A 16,859-nucleotide genomic window follows, 5' to 3' on the forward strand; every position below is an offset into this window, starting at 1 on the left:
ACACACACACACACACACACACACACACACACACACACACACACACACACACACACACACACGCACATACCCACCCACACACACACATACACACACACACAGCTGGCTGTCTGGGAAAAAACACAGAACTGCCTGCAATACTTTCATCACACAGTAGTAAGCATGGGATCTGGGCACACCAATCAGAAACTTTTGCGAGGAGGAAGGAGAGAGAAAAAAAGTTGACACTCCATCTCAGTTCCAGGCTATCAGACTCTAGCTGGACCAGACAGGCACACAGCAAATTCCACAGAATTAACTCAACACTTAGAGAGTCGGAGCAAGTAGAAGAGTGTTAAGTTGAACTCTCCGAGTGTTGAATTACTGTAAGACTGTGAAATTGACTGTGCGCGCAGGCCAGGCAAGACAAGACAGGCAGGGAGGAGAAAAAGGAAGTCCGTGCTGATTAGGGCTACTCTGCTGAGGGGAGATGACAAGTTTCCTATAGCTCTCTCTGACTCACTGCTTTTGCCTGTGAAAGACTGCACCACTATTTTTCTGGGTCATATTTCACAACAGGACTGTGAGTCAGGATGATCAGACACCGAAAAAATGCTCACATTTAACAACATTGTGCAATCAAAGAAAATTGCTCTTCTTCGACGGTGCCGAAGGGCCAAAGCTTGCCTCGAAGGCTCGTTTGAAACCAACAATCATCTGTAACTATGTTTCAGTAACTGCAGCCTGAGTACTCTGCTGTAGCCTTGGCTGAAGACTTGTTTACGCACGAAACCGCAAAACATACACTGTCTACCGTCCGCCATTATGCCAAGTAAAGGTGCCTGTTTACAAAAGCGCTGCTGGCTCCTCTATTTTATCCCCTCTGTTCTTATTTTTCTCTATTGTATTCGGTTACATTGTCCCTGTGTTAAGCTCAGGTGTTACAGCAGCTGTGCCACTGTATATCCGGGACTCCCCTCCTTCCCGAGAAATCCCAGCATTCAAAACGATCGCAACAGAAGAACAGCAGGACGCCTCAAAACCCTCCTCCTTCTCACGACTCTATTGTTCCCCTAATTACTGCGACCGGAGCGCTTCTCCTCCTCTCCTCTTCTCCTCCTCTCCTCCTCCTCAGTTCTCGGGGGTTAAGATAAGCAAACACACTCGTTCGTCAACTCCCAGCGCTGCGAGAGGAGAGAGAGAGCACGGGGCGGATGGGAGATGTGTCTGTCAAACATGATAAAAACCTGATGTATCATCTGGTGATGTGGGACTTTGGTCAGGGCCCAGTTTAGGGCCTACCGTACAGTACCTTCCCCCCTGGTGGGGCCCTCCTATTGAGAGAGGTCCCTGCTGTTTCAGCCTCCTGGAGCAACAGCCAGGCGATGGGGGGGGGGAGGAAAGGGGAGGAGGAGGGGAGGAGAGAAGAGAGGGGACGGAAAGTAGAGAGAGTAGGAGAAAGAGGAGGTTATAGGGGAGGAAGAGAGGAGACGGGAGGGGAGGGGGAATGGAGGAGAGAGGGGAAGAGAAGTGGAGAGAGTTGAACATTGAGGAGGTGTGGGGAGGAAGACAGGAGAGGAGACGAAAGGAGAGGAGAAAACAAAGGTAGGAGAGAAGAGGTAAAGAGGGAGAGAGGACAGGGGAGAAGGGGGTAGGTAAGGAAAAGACGGGGAGAGAGGAGGAGAGCAAATGTCAAAGGGAAGAAGAAAAGAGAGAACAATGAGCGAAGAGAAGAGAGGAGAGGACAGGGAAGGTGAGAAGAGGGGAGGAGAGGAGAGAAGGGAGAAGAAGGAAGGGAAGGAGGAGAGAGGAGAGGAGAATGGAGGAGTGGGGGAGCAGAGCAGAGGGGCTGGGAGGGAGGAGGACCACAATAAATATTCCTCCAGAGCCAAGCATCTGGTCCTGCTTACGCGGCCGAGAGAGAGAGAGAGAGAGAGAGAGAGAGAGAGAGAGAGAGAGAGAGAGAGAGAGAGAGAGAGGTAGACATTTGATTCCCTCTCTGGCCTGCCGAGAAACATGCAGACTTCCTGAATCTTTCAGGAAAGGGAGGGAAAGAGACGGAGGGATGTGGGGTATAATGTGGAATGGGGTGTAGTGCATATTCTCTCCCTCTCCCTCTCCCTCTCCCTCTCTCTCATATAGATGGTGTTGGTGGTGGTGGTGGGGGAGGTGTTCGTTCGTTGTTCCCATTCCAAGTTGAAACATCTGTGGGGCTGGTTTGTTCTGCTGTTCAGGGCTGCTCAGAGGTATGGCTGACTGGCTGACTGGTTGGCTGTGTTGTGCTGTGCTGCTGCTGCGGTCATCAAGGGCCCCCTTTCCCCCATATGGATGTACTGATGCACGACCAGACTTCACGCTCACCATAACTAACGCCCAACTGCGTTCCTGTGTGTGTGTGTGTGTGTGTGTGTGTGTGTGTGTGTGTGTGTGTGTGTGTGTGTGTGTGTGTGTGCGCTCACGTGCATGTGTGTAAGTGGTGGTGGTGTAGGCTAATTAAAACAACTTTACATGAGTCTGTGCACACTACTCGGCATAACAAAAACACAGCCCAGGGCCTTAATAAGGAAGCTGGCTCTCTGAATGGGCGAAGGCAGGAGCAGAGGATTGACCGAACGCTTGCTTGCTGCCAACAATCTCTTCTTCCTTCTCTCCCTCTCTCTCCTCCTCCTCTCTTTCTTCCTTCCTCTCCTCTCTTTCGTTTTCAAATAAACAAGACGGAACGGAATGGTGGGAGCCTATGTACACCGATTTCTCACTGTGAATACCCTGTAAATGCTGCAACCCCCCCCCCCCCCTCTCTCTCTCTCGGCCGACATCAGGTTACAGTAAATTATTCATTTTAATCAACCATAATCATCCCAGACACCCACGCTGCAGGCTGACTGTTCTGCTCGTTCTGCCAAACTGCCGTACTGTCAGAGAAGCAGAAACATGACAAACAGTGACACTAAAGCCAATTTAATCTCACCCATTACACAAACAACATTGTGAAATAAATGGGCAGCTCATGGTTTATGGGCGAGATAAATTTCACCAGCGCAGTGCATCAACCAGCGTCACGAATATTAGGCTACATACTCTACACCAACATTATATTACATTACACTTAGCTGATGCTTTTATCCAAAGCGACTTACAGCTATTTAGGTATAGAGTATTGGTTACAGTCCCTGGAGCAATGTGGGGTTTGGTGGGCAAGGGCACTAAAGCCATGGAGTGCAGTAAGTAATGGAGGGGAGGGATTCGAACCAGCAATACTCTGATCTGATGTCCATCTCCTTAACCATTAGGCCACGGCTGCCCACAGCAGTTGCAGCCAGTCCATCACCCACCCAGCAGTGTTGCCAGATTGGGCTTGGGAAAGCCGTCTTCGGGTAGAAACGGTAAAAATCGGCCATTTGGCAGGTTTTTCTGCCGTTTTCAGCCCATAGAAATCCATACAATTTGTTAGAATTGGGCGGAATTTAGCACCTCCAGGGGGTTTTTGAGCAGTGTTTGGGCGGGATTTGATCACACATCTGGCAACACTGCCACCCAGCCCCAGCCAGTACATTAGCCAGACTCCAGGGTGCTTACCTGGCAATCCAGGCTGAGAGCCGAGGTGTGTGGAGAATGACCATGTAGTGCACCTCTAATGGCCATGACATGGCCGAGTCCTCCAGTCCTGTGCAGACATGACTTACAACACCACTTGGCCCCAGGGTCAGGAATGCGCCAGCCAGGTCTAGAGGTTTCCTAAAGCCGCCATGCTCTAGTCTCTTAACCTCCTTTGAAGCTCCTGGCGGGCGCCGGTTATAGTGTTGTGTTGTGTTTTAATGGGAACCCCCAGCTCATCATCATCAGGCATGACGCGCAGGGATTGCGAGAGGAGGAAATGCAATGTACTGACCAGTGTGTGTGTGTGTGGACATGCAGTCTGTGGGCGAAGCCAAAGCCAGTATGGCTTGGTATTGGCAAGGAGGCTCCACGAAGCTGAAAGAGCCCTTACATTTTACGCTAGCATCCACGAATGGACTGCAATTCTGGATGAATGCACAATGTAAGAACAGTTAAGCTTTATCAAACCTGGACTCATTCTGGTCTTGGAAATAGACGGCACAACGTCAACGCACACTAATCAGTGTATTTAGCATCAATTCCTAAATCCAAAACACGGCGCAAAACACACACACTGCCAAAGCTGTCAGCGCGACTCTACTACGACGCACGATAGGACTCCATGACCAGAGGCTACAGGCTTGCCCATAACAATGATATACGAGGAATGGAATGGAACGGCCCAGGCAAAGCCCCCCTTGTCACCCAGAACCAACTATTTAAGGGGGATTTGAAGCGCATTTTGTGGTGGTAGTAGCGGAGACAATCCGTGCGTGCGCTACACATTTCCACGAGAATGCATAATGGCATCAAGTGTCTATACTTCACGAAACAATACAGAATTGAATGGTTGCACAGAAAGTACCATACAGGGCTATATGTAGCGTCTACTAAACAATTTGGAGAGGCTGCCAATGACATCGCCCTGATGTTTACATTATCACCGCTTTCTAAATCCCCACCAAACTAGTCGAGACAAAAACTGCAGCGAACGATATATTTACAGGGTGTACAAATGAAGCAAAAGCATTCTGTTTTATATAGGTTGTGAAATATCGAGCACTACTCACATTGCATGAAAACGTCGGTTGTTTACTGATGGAGAGCTCCTCGGCACATTGTCTTCTCGCACGGAATCAACGCTTCAAATCAACTTAGGCTGGTAAGAGTCCACTATTCTTCAAAGCCTGGAGATTTAGAAAATCCACCATTTTAATGTTATTCACACGTTTTCTTCTGCTTGAAGTCGTTGGCAGTGAATGCGTTTAGGGTTAGAATACGAGAGAACACACATCTGTATTTCCACTTGGTTGGATGCGCTTGTCTACACTAGAGCGCAAGCGCTTATCATACCCCTGCCATTCCCACCCCGTAACTCCGCCTACAACCCTGGACGTCAAACACGGTGGATGCACTGGTCCTTCCGCCTCATGATTGGCTACAGAACCACAGGGGCATCTCGATATAAACACAGAAAATATTTTACAATTACAAATACATTCTAAACAGATATGGAGCTATTGCAAGGAACATTCTCCATTCTTCAAAACCCTGTGGCCCACCTTAGCCTAACGAGCTAAACCCCTTCAACCACAAACACTCGTCCAGACTTAATTTCTTATATAACCAGAGTAGGCTAGATATGTCCTTTTTAAATAGCATAATACATAATATAGGTCTACTGTAATATACTTAGACCTGCATTATAATAAACGAAAACATTAACGTTAAAAAAAAACGGTTTAGTTTTTTCAACCCTTGTTTTAACCCTCTCGCTCCCCCTGTATCATTGCCTGGTTCCTGTTCCTGCTACAGAATGTTGATTTTAGTATTCTAAATACCTGAAGTAAGCGTAGGCTAACAACTTTGTCAATTTGAGAATCCAGTTATCCTGCTGCTAATCTAATGCAAGGAAATGGGACATGAACCCCTCAATGAACATTAGAATAGTACAATTCATTTGAATGAACCAAACTGTAGCCTACCTAGATCACAAATAGTTGGCGTCATCTTTATGGCAAATGCAACAGTTCTCCATGTTTGGGTGCCAACATGGGCAGACATGAATTTTCTTTTGAGAAAAAATACAAAATACAAAAATGTGCATCATACATATTATTCAGAAATGGATTCACTGACCATGAAAACATATGAATACACACAAGATTCAAGAATTACAGCTTTTCTCACCATGAATCACCATAGGCCTACTGATCCAAAGAGCAACCAACAGCTTTTCATAGGCCTAAAATGCATAGGCCTAACAGCCATTATTTTCTGCCGGGTCAAGTGCGACCCATAGCAACACAAAATATACTTTTTTAAACCTTTAAAATGTACTAAAATGGTAATAATAATAACAACAACAACACAAATAAAAAAAATGTTGTGGTGACGAGGGTGTATCTGAGGGTAGACTTCCTGGACCCTGGTCTTATTACGGAAGGGATTGGCCTTCATCATCAACAAATTATAATAACGCTGTTATTGGCTTGAAATTTGGACATGACTTCCCCAGATCTGCAACCAACATCTGTAGGCCTATAACAACACATTTAAACAGTAGCCTACTGAACCAGTTGCCATGATAGAAATCGGAACTTGGAAGGAGAAAAAAACATCTGTTTTGCTATAGCTTCTAATCTAGAATCAGAAAGGCCTACCTGAAGAGAGCCTGCCACTGAACTACTTGGCTAGGCCTGCATGAATCGCAGATCACTACTGCTCCCCAGTGGTAATAGGTACTCATTACAATTCAAATGCCGAATATTTCAAAGACTCGCTTCAGCGAGAAATGGTTGTGCGGTGCATGCTTTACCAACCATTGAGTTAAAATTTACCGTCATTCAGTTTCCACTTTGTAAGTCTGAGAAGAAATGAATAAATAAATACACTGACTGGAATGTTGAACTTCTATGGATGGTGGCCGGCTTTCTTCGTAGACCTAGACCTACTGTTGCAAATGCCCACCGAATGCGCAAACATGCTTTGTATATATATATTTTTTTCTTTTTTTTTCAAATAGATGTGAACATGTGTCACATCACATGTGTGTAAAAACAAGCATCAATGTACTCTTCACATGAGACGGGCTTAAAAGGTCAGGTTCTACCGAGATTTGAACTCGGATCGCTGGATTCAGAGTCCAGAGTGCTAACCATTACACCATAGAACCTCCATACACATCCACTGAAAAACACCGAGTCATATCACTACAATTCAATCTTGTATTTCAAATATGTCTCCTAGCTTTGTATGATAGCAGGCGGACCTTCAATCCGATTTGAACGAGATTACCTATCTCGGAAAAACAGCGGAGAATGTCTGAGTTCTAGTCCCGTGCGCGATTTTGCGAAATATAGGACGACAATGCTCCCGCCAGCTTTATTTGCCCCTGGCTGGCGAATGGCGATTTCTTTTTGGTTTGACGGCATGTGAAAGTGGGACATCATCACGACATGCATTTGCCATTTCAACGACAAATATGAAGGTGAAAATGTGACAATCTGCACACAGGCGCCATGTTAGCGAAATGCACGTGTGTTGTGATTGCAACACCTCTGTTTAACTCCGACGCCGAGTTTGCATAGGCCTATGGGCTTCAAATGCACCCTCAGCCTTGGCATTACATAGGCTACGATGCTGTGCTAGCAATTTCTTCAATTTGTATTGTCCATGTGGTCAGGCTGCATGTAGAGTGTAGCCTACATATTCTTGTCGTGTTGCTTGTCACCAACTCCGAGAACACAAAGCATTTTTCTTGTGATTTCTTACACAAGCATGTGCAGTCGCTCTCCAAGTAGGCCTAGGCAAGAGATACTACGTGGTGTATGTGAACTGGCGAAACACGGACTCAAGGCTATCCAGGCAACAAGATTAAGAGTGCTTTACAATATGCGGCCTTGCCTCCTCCACTTGTGCTTGTCTCCTCGTACCACGAAGTAATATGTCATGATGACATCACTGACAGCATTACATTTCAATATCTTGCAAACGCTCAATTGTTAACTCTTTTTCTCATTTGCAATTGGAATGGTGAATGAAAAACAGTCCCTCAAAAGTTGTTGTGGCTAGGCTGACAGCTGGGAAATTTTATCGTTTTGTCCACGGAGGAGGAGCCAGGAGGCGGGGCGAGGAAACAAGCACAAGTGGAGGAGGCAAGGCCGCATATTGCTCTAGCTCTACAATGCGGACTTCCGTCCTCCCTTCACTTGCTCACTCACTTGCCTGCTTGTAACCTCATGATGATATCACTGACGGCAGAAGATTAATTAAATATCTGCAAAATCACAATTCTGATGTAATTTGCTCAGTTGCAATTGGGATGGTGAATGGAAAACAGTCCCCCAAATGTTGTTGTGGATAGGGCTGACTGACAGCTGGGAAACGTTGTTTTCTCACCAGATCTCTGTATGTATGTGGAGGCCAGGCCACAAACACAAGTGGAGGACGGGAGTGTGCAAAATATTGGAATGAACGCTCTATTTCATGTATTTACTGTAACTCCCGCTCTTGCAGACATCCTACTATTGCGTATTTGCATCCAGATATTACAAAAGAGAACGGGACATGCCTCTAGATAAATGATCGTGATCAGTGTCTGGTTTATTATGACTTGAATCACTAAAGGTTTCTTATTCAGTCTCCAAAATAGGCATTTTGTTCTTTGAAGTTCGTATTTTGAAACATGATGCAGTCCGAGGTCCACCAAATATAAAAACGTTGCATTTTCCACAAGCCTCTATTCACAGTGTCAGATACACCTTTTTTATTTTTTTTAAATCATTGATAAGCTTGATAGAAGGATGATCATATTAATCTGTCTTCTCAAAGAACATGAAATCCTGAAACATAGCCAAGTTGAAGTCAGAGGCGTGCAGAATTAAAAGCAGACCAGATTAACAATATTAACAGATTAAGCAACAATATGCTTACAATAAGAAAGCATGCCCCCAATAAGATAGCCTTTGCCTTCACATCCAGGTCCATCGGGAACTTGATGCCAAAATTGTCAGCATCTGTAAAGGCCTCCTGCATCAGACCGGCCCATTGTTTTGAAATGTTGCCAACTTTTGTTTGTTCATCCAAAGACAGTACCTAAAGATAAAATCATTTGGAGGAATTTTAATGTTTAGACCAGTGGTTCCCAACCTATGGGTCGGGACACCCCTTATGGGTCGCCAAAGATCCACAGGGGGTCGCGGAGCCCTCTTGATTTTAAGGGGTTTCGTTTTAAATATATATAGCCCATGTTGAATAAAAGACAAAGCATTTAACTAATAAATGCATAGACGCAACAAATTGTAAGTGCTACAATAAACATTTATTCAATATTTGACCAAAGACGAATTGAGGAATAAAATAACTAAAATAAGTTATCACAGGAAACGGAGGGCATCTTGTGACTCCGTCTCGTGCGGGCGCTCACGTGGTTGGGTCACCAAAAGCTTAAAATAGTAAAAACATGGGTCCCCTAAGAAAAAGGTTGGGAACCACTGGTTTAGACATTGCATCATCTGCTGCTAATTATACAGTATTATTCATAACATGCTCATATGAAGAAGTAGGCCTAAGTGTATTTTTTTAAATGCAGGTTCAAAAAATACCTTTCAGGTACTTTAATTTACTTTGACTGTCTTATTGCTCTGTATTATCAGGGAAGTGTTCTGAATATTTATTGATAGCTCTACCTCGAAATCCACATCTGGGCAGCATCTCCATGGACAGAACGGTCCCCTGATTTTTAATATACTCTCCCTTTTTTCGTTTTGTATGGTGAATTTAGGAAACAGTAGATCCCACTCCTGAATAACATATCCAATGGTATTTCCAAACGGGGCCTGTACTTCCAGCTGTATGCAAGACAATACAAATAGGTATAAGAAATATATTTAAGAAACCTGGGTATTCATGCCATTGCCCTTACTCAACAGGGCTGTACGTTTAGCTTTTTCATGAAGAGCACAGGTGTTGGCCCCCTTATAGTAAAGTTGTTATGATGTAAAGGAAGCGTACTGGATTAATGAACTGTCAACTATTGAACCATTGGGACTGAATGAAGCACAGGACTTGAGTTGTTTTTTGTAAATATTGTGTAAATATGTTGGTGTATGTAAATTGTGCAGATATTCATCTTGTAACATTTGGACTATCTGAAATTAAATGACTGGAATTGAGTATGGGTTTTACTGATGGTCTTTTTTGATATAATGTTGTCCACACTGGATGGGATTGCTCTGCTTTTCTATTGTAGATAGTTCTATGTATTATATGTATTATATGTTGCATTTGAAAAAGATGACTTTAAGAGAAAACCATGTGACACGATGTTATTTAAGCCACACCTGACAGAGCTCAGGTAATACCTGAGCGAGCCTGATGACGCACTGAGGCGAAACGCGTTGTTCGCTCTAATAAAACGAGCATAAAGTCAAGAATGTGTGCGGTAGACTTCTTTCCTTTGTTATGATGTAGTTGAGTATTCTCAGCAAATAGTGAATAGGCCCGCCGGTGACCCCATCTGCAGTAAGAGGCTACACATACACTACAAGCTAATCCAACGGTACAGCCCTGCTCAATATAATATACTGTACCTCTTGGAGACAGATAGGAAAGCAGCCAAGAGAGCACCTCAGAGGGCGCTGGAGGGTCATGACCTCCTGATCGTTATTGTCCTGGACGTGCAAGACAAATGAGCGGGAGGGCCCCAAGCACTGCCTGTTGCAGCAGTTATTCTCCTCTGTCACATAGAAGACTTGCTGACCCATGGTGTTCCTCACCATATACTTATTATTGGTCTCCACTCCGAAGATTGCTGTATGGTAGAAATAAAGGACATTCCAATTACTCATAAATTAACTGTGGTAATAATAATTTTAATATAATAATTGTATTTGTATAGCACTGTGTCATACAAGGCATGTAACTCAAAGTGCTTAACAAATGGGAAAAAACATCATTGTTAGAGATGGATTTAAAAGGAGAGGTATAGAGGAGAGGCAGAAATAGCAGGAAGGCAGAGGAAGAAGAGATAGACAGAGATTGTAGAGTCAAGGTCGACGTAGGTTAAACTACAATGTTACCAAGTGATAAACAAAAATAGTGAGGAAAGGGGTTATTATACCATGACAAATATGAGGAAAATGTATTACCTTCAACTAACTCCACTTCCTGCTGAACAAGAAGCTGATCAATCTGTTCACAAGAATCACACTTTTAAAAAAAAAATCTGTCACATCCATAGAGAATAATTATAAGTATAGCAATATGCCATGCCAAAAATACTCAGCTATAATACAGAAGGTACATGGAACCAACACTTTCAAGATGGGTGCCATTTAATTTTTTTCAGCCCTTTCCGAAATCCAGGCCTTTCTATTGGGGTCATGGTTCACATTTTTTAAAAAAAATCGTCTCAACATTGGCCTATGTGAAATATCACAAACGTTATGCAACATCAGCAGCGGCCTTACGGAAAGGGATGAACAAAAAGAGGAAAGAAAGAAAATGATGTGTCAAGTGAAGGGAGTGTGAGCAATACAATGTTATGACTTGCTAGTGACATGGCTTTCTCACACCTTACCATGTTGAGATACTCTAGACCTGGAGGGCAGTTTGGAGGCCTCTGTGTAGGCATCATGTCCTGCTGCTCAGGTGGTACATAGGCTGTACAAGGAAAGAACATGAAAATGTAGGCTCTGAAGACCTGCCGAACACCTCATCCTCTTTTGGTTTTTAGTTTATTTTCCTTTTTTTCTTACCTTGTGGGAGGTTTCCATAGGGAATGTTCTTGTGTGGCTGATGGGCAATTGTATTACCTGTTAGTACGGTAATTTAACAATAAGGATTAAACGATAAGATTGTATCTTCAGCTAATTCTGGTAAATTAAAGGTAAAATATAGCCTAGAAATCTAGACGCCCCTTGCGACCGCAAATTGATTTTTTTGCTGTACGGCGTCTAGATTTCTAGGCTAGGTAAAATACTCAGTAGACCTAATTCAAAAGTGAGGTTGAAGAATAGGCCGGTCAAGAAAGCTGAATGGGAACTGCATCCAGGTGAGCAAGACAGAATAGGCTTCAATAAGCATGCATAGGCTAGACCTACAGATAAACCTGAGGGGGACCAAACCAGATGAACAGGTAGGCTATGATTTCACGACCCCCTATGCACCACATGCATCCAAACACAACAGGCATACCGTGTCTATTTTTCATCTTGCTGATCAATGTTGCCTACTTCGGGCTGTTGATTGTTGAGTTCACAACGTCGTTTTCATCAGCCTATTTCATCGACTATTGTTTAGGTCGAAGTCAGACAGTTTGCATGCGTTTGTGACAAGGAGGTATAGCTATTACTGTATCATTGGTTTGTGGCTGCTGCTCTCCATCCTTGACAACGGTCAGTTTTTAGTTCTATCATCTCGACGATTCTAGAGCGCGGTTCTAAATCTAGTCGAGGCTTTTTAACGCAATGGCTGCCGGCTACGTTTTGTCGGGTTTGTTTTGTTAAAAAGACATTGACTTACCACGTCTCTGGATTCTTGGATGGACATGGATGGGGAGCAACAATTCAGCCTCCTACAAGACGTTAAAAAGATATGCTCGCAACATCGCACAGGACCGACGCGTGATATTTCACTTGTAGCCTAATCTAAATTATTGCAATCCCGAGTCTAGTTTCTTGTGGTGACGCTTGCATGCACGCGCTACATGCACATAGCAAGCAGATCCATCATTTTTGGATGCACATGTTGTGTAGTAGGCCTAACTGCGTGTGTGTGTGTGTGTGTGTGTGTGTGTTCTCGTGCGTGCCTGCGTGCACACGGGGGGCGGGGGGTGAACTCCGCCAGGTTAAGTGGTAAGTTGGCTATTCACTATACTCTTATTCATGGTACATCTACTTGCACTTAGAAATGGTTATTACATGACCATTCCTAAAATAGTATGCCACATGTTTTTCGGGTGTTTTGGTTGAGAGGAGGATGCTGTGCAGTTGTCACCATGAATAGGCCAGAGGGGTTTGTCTCAGTGGTGTAGTCTACGTAGAACGCGGGTATACGGAGTATACCCACTTCTAAATTTCAGGGATTTCAGTATACCCACTTAAAATTGATTGATCCATTGTTTTGAATGGCACACATATATATAATATACCCACTTCAAAATAATCTCAAATATACAGTATACCCACCATAAAAAGTAGACTACACCACTGGTTTGTCCACACAGAGAATAGAGGAAAGCAAAACGTCCCTAACACACTGTATGTACCAATCAGAACATTACGCTATTACATTGAGAAATGTGTGTGTGTAGTTTTTTGTTTTGTTTGTTTTTAAGAATGCCAATGACAATACTGACTTGACCCGTCTGCTTATTATTTGTCAGGTGTCTCTGGGAGCTTGACAAGCATTGAAGTATCACCTGCTGCAGAGCCAGGTTAGCCAGACTGACAAAGACCATATGAGGAAAACATGGATATTGGCATGTTATGTATGTATGAGCAGAATATTACACAACATTACACAAAATCAGATCCCTGCTCAATGCTCATATAGTGCATAAAAAGGCATCTGTGGTGTGGTGACTACAATAAAGACTATAATAGACAGTTGTGCAGACTGTTATTATGTCTAGCAAATAACTGCAGCAAATAACTCTGTAGCTCTCATCACTGATGGCTGAAACACACGCACTAACACACACAGTTCGACCCCCTTGAGGCCGAAAACTTGCCACATAGAGTCAACACATCAGTTCGGAATGGGAGGCACAGTACGATCAAAGATTTTCATAGGAGAGAAAGATACCCCAGGCTCGTTCATTTCGGGGATCCATTCCACGTCAGGTGAACACCCTTCCCTTTAGGAGACATTGGTGTCTTGAGGTTGAGAATAAATGCAGTTCCCTTAGCGCTGTAGATGGCACAAAACACCATAAAAAGAGAAGAAGAAGCAGGGGACAACGCCCCCTAGTAAGTGTGTGTTTGGCTAGTGAGATAAACATCTACAGGCCATTTTAGCTGCTGATAAACTTAATCTAGAACCTTGTTTATATGTAATCAACCAATCACTGCTTTAGTTTTTGGGTCTACCCACCTCATGTTCTCATCCTATTACCTGAAGTCAATAGGATGCCTGCACGCTCATTTAAAAACCCTCTATCTCTGCTCTTTTTCTGGCTAGAATACACTGGCCATACACCCTCCTCTTCAGCCTCCATCGCTGGTTGGTCCCTGTCCTGTGAGGAGGTGATGCCATGTCTCTGCTTAAGAATTCAAGTTGCTCTGCTTTGACGGTCTAGGTCAGTGGTTTCAAAGTGGGGGTCGGGGACCCCTGGGGGGCCGCGGCAGGTTGGCAAGTATAACAACAACAACAAAATAAATAAATAATAATAATCATAAACCCAAGGCAATGAAGGAGTGGCTTATCATACTAAGGTCCAGTGGCCCAGACCAGGGGTTCCCAAATGTATTGTGACAAGGCCCCCGCCTTGGATTTATGTGTTGGATTACTGTCATGTTGGGAGATCAGATCACTATTCATTGTTGTTGTTGTTGTTTTTTTTAAACATACACTTGTTGGCCTTTGTACTATATTCATATGTGAGTTGATTTATTTATTGTATATCCCCATTTATGTCTCAGACATTATCAGTGCAAGCAACCCTTAGATTTTGGGTACAACTGGGATCACTTAGTCTTGACCGAGGCAAGGGAAGCTACGGTATGGAATTGTAGGCCTACAACAGTAATAATAAAAGAGTTATTATGTCAATTCACTATAATATCTGTTCATTATGTCAGTCTGTTACACAATATTACCATTGTATGTCAGTCTGTTACACAATATTACCATTGTAGGCAATAGCTATTGTGTGAAAACAGTATAATGTCCATATTGTTGCATATTATGAAATGCATTGTTATATAATCTATTAACATGTTATATGTTACTAAAATATTTTGTATACCACTGAAACATCTCATCCTGTACCAAACAAAGCCCACAGCTCAGCCTTGATAGTGCTAGCCTGCTCACGTTTTGCAACGGAAGCCTTCTACAAAATGTTGTGCCTGGATCACTATTTGAACAATTATTTTAGTAGGCCTTGCTCCTGCAGCATTCCTATAGGTATTTGTGGTGGACATCTTGGAAAAAAAGGCAGTCATGTTAAATTTCAAATGGCCCGCTTGCTTTTTCAAAGGGTAATGTCTAAGGAATACATGCAGATAGTGCAGTTTCATTTGATGATATTTTCATTTATCTTTCAAGTAACAAGCACAAGAAAGTCCCAGGCTGGGGCATAGGAGTCGTCCAAAAAGTCCATAAGGAGTCCATGTGTCAGTGTGTGTATGTTTGGGTTTAGTGAGTGCAGAAAGTGCAGGTGTGTGTGTATGTGTGTGTGTGTGTGTGTGTGTGTGTGTGTGTGCATGTGTATGTTTTGAGTTAGTGCAGGTTGAAAGTTCAGTCACAGATGTAGTAGTGCAGGTGGAATGTTCAGTCACAGATATGGTGGTGGTATGGCCTGGCTGGCTAGAGGCTGACAGTGGAGGGAGAGTGGGTTGAGTGTTCAGTATCTTGATTGCTTGATGCATCGTGCTGCTTGCAAGCCTGGTGGTACGGGAACGGAGGCGCCTGTACCTCTTTCCAGAAGGCAGGAGGCTGAACAGTTTGTGTGCAGGGTGGCTTGTGTCTTTGATGATCATCAGTGCTTTCCGGGTGAGGCGTGCGGTGTAAATGTCCTGCAGGGAGGGGAGTGGTACTCCAATGATCTTCTTCGCTGTGTTCACAACACGCTGGAGTGTCTTCCTGTTTTTCTCCGTGCAGCTTCCTCCCCACACTGTGATGCAGCTGGACACGACACTCTCTATGGTTCCTCTGTAGAATGTTGTCATGATGGAGGGTGTAGCACTTGCCTTCTTTAGTTTGCGCAAGAAGTAGAGACGCTGATGGGCCTTCTTCGCCAGTGATGTAGTGTTGGTGGTCCAAGAGAGGTCGTCGCTGATGTGCACTCCAAGGAACTTGGTGCTGCTCACTCTCTCCACAGCATCACCGTCGATGGTCAGTGGTGGCAGTTGTTTTTGGACCCTCTGAAAGTTGACAACAATCTCCTTGGTCTTGTTGACATTCAGCAGGAGGTTGTTGTCTTTGCACCATCTGGCCAGCAGGTCTACTGAAACTGTTAATTGGTTAAAAAAAAAAAAAAAAAAAACATGTGGGTAATGCGGTATTAATCTAGTGTTTGGCGACAATGGGTTTAAATCATTTAATGATATTAAACAAGAATTTAACCTCAATAAAAAGGAATACTGGAAATATTTACAACTCTCCCATTTGTTAGAGCTAAGCTGAAATCTGTCCCAGACCCTCCACCTTGCTTTCAGGTGGTTTTATGAAACCTGGCTTTAAAAAAGCCTCTACTTTCTACCAGTTTATCAGAGAGGTACAAGCCCCCAAGTTAGAGGGACTGAGGTTGTGCTGGGAAAAAGATTTGGGCAAGCCAATTTTGGAAGATATATGGAAATGGTTGGTGGAATCTTGGCACACCTGTTCACGAGAAACACAATCTGAGTTCATTCAGTATAAAGTATAGAGTATAAAAGTGAAGACAACAACACAAGTAACTGCTGTCTGTGAAAAATACAAATTAAAAAAAAGAAAAGAAAAGATCAAGTTTCAATGAGCAGTATAGTTCCAATACCTACTCTGGCCACAATCACCGCTGGACTGGCCATAGGGCATACCGGGCAGATGCCCGGTGGCCTGACGTGTATTTATTATTTTTTATTCAGGCCAAACCCGTTACAAACGTAGCAGGCCACTCTGTCTTCCCTGCAGGCCACTTTCAGTAACATTCACGTTGTCCAAGTACAAAGAAGAGGTTCTGATACTTCAACTCCATGGTAAAGAATTGTAAGTCCTTGCTATATATACCCTTAACTAGTGACAGGCAGTTTTATTCTGGTGGGTACATGTATGTACATGTACTGTAATATGTATAGTCATTTTTCAAAAAGTAAAATTCCTACAACAATGTTAAAATATGATACAGAGGTGCAATTTAAGTAAAAACAATATGATCCCGTTTTATTTGGTGTGTTTATTGAGCATGCTTATGAAGAATTTGCAAAGAAAATGGTGTGGTGCATGATGGTAGATGTAAAGACGCAAAGACGCACCTCTTTTGTTTCATACTTTCTTATGGAGTGGACTAAAATATGTGTGTGTGTGTTCAAGCAATCTGTGCATATTTGAGAAATCTGTGCGTCTTTGGGCATAAA

At 43.5% G+C, this 16,859-nt stretch overlaps 2 protein-coding genes and 1 non-coding gene across 3 annotated transcripts in view; all 3 read right to left on the minus strand.

Annotated features, from left to right (window-relative positions):
- The window catches only part of dennd4a (DENN/MADD domain containing 4A), a 99,145-nt gene extending 94,252 nt beyond the window's left edge, over window positions 1-4,893 (minus strand). The window contains exon 1 of the mRNA XM_063197426.1: window positions 4,647-4,893. The gene's annotated coding sequence lies outside the window, so the exon portion shown is untranslated. The remainder of the gene's footprint in view (window positions 1-4,646) is intronic.
- Window positions 4,894-6,679: 1,786 nt separating this feature from the next.
- trnaq-cug (transfer RNA glutamine (anticodon CUG)) lies at window positions 6,680-6,751 on the minus strand. Its single transcript has one exon. It is a non-coding gene; the product is annotated as a tRNA-Gln (tRNA).
- Window positions 6,752-8,315: 1,564 nt separating this feature from the next.
- LOC134446897 (phospholipid scramblase 1-like) lies at window positions 8,316-11,979 on the minus strand. The gene is made up of 8 exons (XM_063196188.1): window positions 11,776-11,979; window positions 11,337-11,393; window positions 11,159-11,241; window positions 10,728-10,770; window positions 10,170-10,390; window positions 9,267-9,428; window positions 8,512-8,673; window positions 8,316-8,420 (listed from the first exon to the last, which is right to left on the minus strand). The coding sequence occupies exons 1-8, from the start codon at window positions 11,789-11,791 to the stop codon at window positions 8,391-8,393; spliced, it is 774 nt and encodes a 257-aa protein (XP_063052258.1). The 5' UTR covers window positions 11,792-11,979; the 3' UTR covers window positions 8,316-8,390.
- Window positions 11,980-16,859: the final 4,880 nt, after the last annotated feature.

This window comes from Engraulis encrasicolus, chromosome 4 (assembly GCF_034702125.1).
Source record: "Engraulis encrasicolus isolate BLACKSEA-1 chromosome 4, IST_EnEncr_1.0, whole genome shotgun sequence".
NCBI lineage: Eukaryota > Metazoa > Chordata > Actinopteri > Clupeiformes > Engraulidae > Engraulis > Engraulis encrasicolus.

What these genes read in the sequence shown, in the direction of transcription:
- LOC134446897 (XM_063196188.1), bottom strand. An exon ending in GTCTAGAGTATCTCAACATG is followed by an intron (nt 10,771 to 11,158) that starts GTAAGGTGTGAG and finishes TCTTGTGAACAG; the next exon opens with ATTGATCAGCTTCTTGTTCA. An exon ending in TGGGGGCATGCTTTCTTATT is followed by an intron (nt 8,421 to 8,511) that starts GTAAGCATATTG and finishes GCTATGTTTCAG; the next exon opens with GATTTCATGTTCTTTGAGAA.